This window comes from Chaetodon auriga, chromosome 21 (genome assembly GCF_051107435.1).
Source record: "Chaetodon auriga isolate fChaAug3 chromosome 21, fChaAug3.hap1, whole genome shotgun sequence".
Lineage (NCBI taxonomy): Eukaryota > Metazoa > Chordata > Actinopteri > Chaetodontiformes > Chaetodontidae > Chaetodon > Chaetodon auriga.
The window spans coordinates 16,504,437-16,511,001 of record NC_135094.1 but is presented as its reverse complement, the minus strand read 5'-3'; the positions used below and the strand labels follow the sequence as shown (position 1 = coordinate 16,511,001).

At 42.5% G+C, this 6,565-nt stretch overlaps 1 protein-coding gene across 1 annotated transcript; it reads right to left on the bottom strand.

Moving 5' to 3' along the window:
* Positions 1 to 708: 708 nt before the first annotated feature.
* Positions 709 to 6,179, bottom strand: nrros (negative regulator of reactive oxygen species). The gene is made up of 3 exons (XM_076761009.1): positions 5,917 to 6,179; positions 4,253 to 4,367; positions 709 to 2,757 (listed from the first exon to the last, which is right to left on the bottom strand). The coding sequence occupies exons 2-3, from the start codon at positions 4,352 to 4,354 to the stop codon at positions 802 to 804; spliced, it is 2,058 nt and encodes a 685-aa protein (XP_076617124.1). The 5' UTR covers positions 4,355 to 4,367; positions 5,917 to 6,179; the 3' UTR covers positions 709 to 801.
* Between the last annotated feature and the right edge of the window lie 386 nt (positions 6,180 to 6,565).

The following is a 6,565-nucleotide window of genomic DNA, read 5'->3' as shown; positions in this document are numbered from 1 at the left end:
TGAGCATCACCACAGTGGTATTTTGGTTACTTTCTGGTTAGGCCTCCGTTTCTCTGCACAGCTACACGCTGATCTACCAGCCTTCCCACTCCTGCGCAACAAAGTTCACACACACACAAAGGTAGAGAAATGCCTTGTCACTCCCCCTCGTCCCATGCAATGCGGATGCTGTCCTTTATTTGGTAATGTTTCTGATGATATCTGTACAAATGTGCTTAAATTCAGCAGCCTGTCGCTACACTGCCGCTGGGTGCACAGCAGAATGGATTAGCATATGTCAATACATGGGTCCAAACCAACTCCTCGTGAGCACTAATACTGGAATTTCATGTCAATTTCGCATCTGTGTCTCACTGATGGGAAGGAAACCACAAACCCCTCCTCTCTGAGATACAGAACTGGGCAGTTGCTGCACAGTTGCAGCAAAACAGGAAATTTCATGTTTCCTCTGCTGCTTATAGCAACAGCTTGCATCACACTACTTCTGCATATGTTCGCTCACACACACACACACACACACACGCGCGTGCACACACACCAAGTGCCACAAGAACGCAGCCACATTTTTACATCAGGGTACATCAGGGATTAGGGTGTGGTTTTGAACCGCACTTCAACAGCAATGTGGAAAAGTGAAAATCCTGTTGTTTAGATGCTTGTTGTTGTTGTTGTTCATTATGTACATACACACCGTCATTATTGTCGACAATTTTATAATGAATTTATTTCCAACGTACATTCAGTTACATTTCTAAATAATGTACTGTACAAAATGCATTTTTGTTTAGGGTTTATAAAGTATCAATACGATGTAGGCTTCAAACATTTCTTTTTGATTGATTTTTGTAGCATTTTGGGCTTGAAAGTGATGAAAGCAATAATTGAAATTCCCGCAAAAGAAAGGCAGATGGGCAAAAAGAGCATAATGTACCATAATATAGATTCCCCGCCTTTGTCCAAACACAAAAATGACTGAAAGTTCTCCAGTCTGTGTGTCGTTTGGAAGGGATCCTCACATTCAATGTCTGATTGTCCGACCACATTGATTGTCTCTGTTGATTCAAATGTCCTGAACCATTCTGTTTGGCAGCAGTTGAATGGATTTCCTGTGAGGAAAACAGTGTGCAGTTTTGGAGCTAACACGTTAGCCTGACCTGAAGGAATGGTGGACAGTCGGTTGTCCCTCAAATCGAGCACTTTCAGGTCAAGATTCAGAAGTGAAGGGGGAAGGTGGCCAAGAGCGTTCCCGGAAATATTTAAATACTTCAGACTTTGGAAATGGGAGAAGTCAAAGTCTCGTATTTGAGTGTTTCCTAAGCCTAGATGTTGCAACGTTCTGCTGAGGCTTTCAATCGATTCTTGGACAATGAGTCCGGGGTTGTTGGACAGTTCCAGGTGTGTTAGAGACAATCCAGCGAATGCAGATGATGGAATTATTTCAAGGTTGCATCCCTTAAGGTAAAGCTGCCTTAGGGATACAATGTTTTTCCAATCCAAGCAAGCTGAGTTACCATCTGTGCTGGTCTCAGCTTCCTCAGGAAAGCAAATGTCAATGCTGTTGTAACTGAGATCCACTGACCTGAGGCTTGGCAGTGAGGAAAATAAACCTGATGGTAATTGTTCAAGATCATTCAAGCTCAGGTTAAGGTACGTCAGATTTCCAAGAGCGGTCATCGTACCCATGTCTGCTACAATCTGATTCAACCTGTTGTTGCTAACGTCCAGCTCGTACAAGCTGCCAGAGAGCTGTTCTGATGTTAGATTTAATGTTTCCAGACAGTTGGTGCACATATAAAGTCTGGACAGGGCAGACATTTTCTGGAGGAACCCTTCAGGGAAGTAATCCACCTGGTTTGCTCTTAGATCCAAAATCTCTACCGAGGAGATGTCACCATGAAGGCTCTCGTCCCACAGCTTAGCCGTCACATTGCTTACGTGCTTGTTCATATTGTAGAACTCAACAGTTGTTGCTGACTTCGGGAAGGTGGCATTGCCTGCCAAGTGTTCGAAAAACCTAACACTGTTGTGTGATAGGTAAAGATTCTTTAAGTGGCTCTGGTTGGGCAAGAAAGGGAAGAAGAGCAGTTTGTTGTCCGATAGATCAAGTGTCTCCAGCTGGAAAGTGTCGTTAAGGTCTGCCCTGGAGATGAACCACTCGATGAAGTTGTGGCTGGCGTTGAGGACCACCAGCTGGGTCATCTGGAAGTTTGTCAGGCAAGGCAGATAGTTGAAGGCCAAGTTGAGCCGCTGGAGCTTGGGACTGCTGTTGAAGGCGTCGTCAATCTCGAATATGATGTTTCTCTGCAGGTCGAGTTCTTTGAGTTGGTGAAGATCCCTGAAGGAGATCTCATCCAGTCTCTGCAAGAGGTTTCCAGAAAGATTGAGATACTCCAGGGATGTCAGGTTTTGAAGAAGAGTGGTGGCCATTTCTTCATCAAGTTTATTCTCAGAGAGATCCAGAACTCGAAGTCTGGATAGAGTCTTTAATGCGTGACTTGTTTGTTGGTAGTCAATATAAAGATTGTTATTTGCTAAATTCAGGCTTTCTAACCATTTTGAGTCTTGAAAAGTGTTTGATTCTAATTTCTCCAAACTGTTACAAGCTAAGCTCAAGGTCTTCAATGAGGGGTAAATGAGAGAGTTGTCCTGTAGTGTTTGAATATGATTGTAGTTGAGCTGAAGCTCCTCTATGGTGTCGGGCAGTCCTGCAGGCACAGAGGTGAGCTTGCCATAGCTGCAGAGCGCCGTTCTCTGTATCTGCAAAGAAAAGGAGAGCACATACCTTAAAATTTACGTTAGCGGCACTACAGCAGACAGCCAACTTGAACATACGGGTGAAAGACATGACCTGTGACCAGTTCATCATAGTTTACAATAAAGCAGCAGCGAGGATACAGACGGTTCATAGAGGAGGCGAGCGAAGCCTAATCACAGATCTGTTTGTTTGTCACAGTTGACAGCGACTCCAGCCTGCAGTGTAGTTCATACACTTCACTGGTAAACCACAGAACTGTAGAGTAACATCAGGCTTCGTGATCAAAGACATCTTTTCTCACAGGTCGACGCTTCCATATTCGACGCTGCCTCTTTCTCGCACTCTCTCTCGCCATTACACTTTCTTATCAATAGATGGTTTTCATAATGCCTGATTTTAGGGGGCTGCAGAGACCACTGAATGGTTTTGCTCTAGCTGTGCGTGACTATGTTACCACTTGCCACTAATGTGGTGGCCCCCCTGCTAAGCCTTGTGTTCCCCTTGGCAGCGACACTGCCCATCCGCCTCATTTGTCCCAGTCTTTCGTGCTGATTACAAATGTTAGTACTATTGAAGGCTAAACTAAGATAGTGAACCTGGTAAATATTACCTGCTAAACATCAGCACGTTAGCATTGTCACTGTGAGCATTTTTACATGGTGATGTTAGCATGTACTCAAAGCACCGCTGTACCTAAGTCCTGCCTCACGGAGCAGCAGCCGAGCAGTTGCACTACGATCGTATCAGAAAAAGTGAAGAATTAGCTTTTACTGCTTCATCTCTGAGGAGTTTTTCATATATTTGATTTCTTAAGTCTACAGCAGAGATTTCCCATCTTTTTCTTAGTTGATTGTGTATAAATTTGCTTAATATATCAGAGAATCATTAACAAGAAAACTGTTGGGACTGTCTTTGTCTTTTTAGCTCGCAACATGGAGGAAGACTGTCGACCACTTACAACCAGTTACTTTCTGGAAAGAGAGCCTCCAGACCAAACTGTAACAATTAAGATCTTAGTAAATATCACAAATGCAGACATCATGGCTTTTTAAGTGAGCAAGTCATTACTAAAGGGCACTTCCACTATAATAATCCATTATTAAATTAATTTGGATGATTTGAGTCTTCATGACAAACCCTGCAGTATATACACAGTGTGGCTTACTACAATGTAGATCGTTTTAAGTTGAAAATAATTAATAATTCTGACATTTAATACAGTGGATTACAAACTTGGATGGATTACATAAGAGATGGATAATAGATGGGTATATATACTGTATATATATGTGTTTGTCTATCATCACTAGGATTTTTTCTTGTTCTAAAACTAGATTAGCACTATAAATACAGTGTTTACCAAACCAAGCATTCATTAAAACACTCCTGAATTGTTATGCCTTTAACATCAGACATACGGCACATGTCAACCTATGTGAAACCTTACTCACTTCATTTCAAGATGTGCTTTTTATGTAGTAAAGAGAGACATCTCACCAGCTGGCATCGGCTATGCTGTGGATGACTTGAGACTGGTGTCAGTATTCTCCACATGGGCAACAAGCAAAGCAGGATGGGAGTGAGCCTGTGGACTGGCATTTTAACATCCTCACTGTTGACAAAGTGACAGAGGGAGAGAGGGAGAGTGGTGACGATAGATGAGCCGTGAATATCTGCGTTAGCGCTGCTCTTCTGCAGATTAAAACCACCGTTATCTTGATTTGCATGTGATGGCCAGACCGGTATCATGAAAGTTTGGCCTCAATTGCCATGTCTTAAAATGCAAATGTGTGCTCTTTGCATGAAATACTGAGGCAATCAGTTTCTCCACCATAAATGGATCATTGAACTGGAAGAGGGAGACAGCAGCTTGACATGAAAGAGCTGAAGCAGCGTGGACGTCAGAGAGGTGGATTTAGTTTAACAGTCAACTCTGACCGTCTTGGTTCAGCGCCGAAAAAGACTCATACTAAAAGTGAAGCTTTTCATTCAACTTTTCATCTCATTATTTATCATTTTACCTGATGGATCCTACCCTTAAATATCACTTATGAATATGACTTTACAAGCGGTCCAGTTCATATGTCGTCCTTACGTTATTCGTGTCATCTGCATTTGATTCTCTGTTCTGTGCGATTGACCCTAAACAATAAAAACAGTGACAGTAAAGTTGGAGATAATTAAAATGACAAATGTTGTATATTTTGGTTCATGTCTTAGCCTGATGTAAACCAGTGAATATCCTCTATCCTCTATAGATTCTCTTTTGAGAACAGCAGCTGGACTTTTGGTAAAAATTTCCGTAATTTCAATGCAAACCGCTGTGTGACGCATATCTACTGAATGTGTTCCTTTTTGGCTCGCACATAGTTTTAATCGATCTATTTCAGTGGCCTTCGGAAATATGTTGTTTTGGGGATTGATATTAGTTATATATACTGAGTAGTGTATATTTATTATATCATATAATACATTACATGTTGTGTCCCAGAGTGATCTGGGATAAGATTAAGGCCATAATGTGTGTTCTGGGGCAAAGTTGGCCACAGGAGAAAAGCCTCTAGACTGCTTTCTCTTCTCTGACTGTTACTGAACATGATGCAGCCAGTTTGGGAGAAAACCACCCAGTGTGCAGTAATGACAGAATATAAACATTGCATAAGAATTGCACAAATGCACAGAATATGGTTCCACTCGTCAGAATGATGGCAAAATATGTGATATGTTTACATAAGGGTGAGAAATGAGAACATGTGAGCAATATGAAATTGAAATGGCACTGTGCCAATTGCTTTTTCAAACTTGATGGTGGGCAATCTGTAATTCAAGGCGCAAGCAAACTGGTAACATTACTAATAATTTATTGTGCAGCATTTGTTCCGTTTTCTGTAATGCTGATTCTGGATGAACTAGATTCACATGCAAGAAAATGCTGTGCAAAAACTAACTGCTATAAACACATTCTGAAAAGTGTTTTACGCCGACTTTTCTGTACGACATCCTGTACAGCACTGTGATCAATACGCTCAAACACAACAAAGACAAAATATGTTTGACCTCAGCTTTCTTATTGTCGACAAAGCATGCACTTTGCGTCTTTTAGTAGTCTGAGTTTCACTGCATACTGCAGTACGAGACCAGTGCGCGGTGCATTTACTTACACTGGTGGTTAGGTGTGGAGTTCCCAAGCCACTGACGGTTGATCCCCTGACCATATCGCTGGTTGGCTTGCTGTTGCAGAGTGTGTTCTCATGTGTGAAGTTCGGCTGCCTTCCTCTGCTCTGACTGAAGCACTGATGCCTCTTTTTACTATTCACGGAAGCAGGCAGGCAACGGAAACCAAGTCACATGGACAAGCTGCAATCAGAAAGAGGTTCTCAAGCCTGGGGCCACAGGAAGGCGAGTGCAGGCTCAACAGCTCTCAACCAGCACAGCAAAAGCTTTTTTTCTTCCTCTCTCCTCACAACATCACGCCAGTAATGTTGTTGTACAGGCAACTAAGGTTGGTAGCACAAGTGCCACCACAAAAACCCTATGAGAACACACCCTTCACACCCTCAGCTCGTTCTGATCAGCCAACCTACTAGAGAGGAAACCACTCAACACACACACCCTTCCTGCCTGATCTTCGGCCTGTCGCTTTACAAGACGCTCATATCCACATACAGAGACGATCAAGTCTGTGAATATGAAGTAGTGTATTAAAGGGTCACAATGCTTGTGGGCCAGAGAGCACATCACATAAATCAGGAAGATGATTGACGGCAAGCACACGAACCATATCACTTCAACATACTCTGAGTAATGGAA

Excerpts from the sequence above, each read along its gene's own strand:
- nrros (XM_076761009.1), bottom strand. The coding sequence starts at position 4,354 with ATGCCAGTCCACAGGCTCACTCCCATCCTGCTTTGCTTGTTGCCCATG. Across the intron at positions 2,758-4,252 it reads AGCATAGCCGATGCCAGCTG|ATACAGAGAACGGCGCTCTG; the intron begins GTGAGATGTCTC and ends TTTTCTTTGCAG.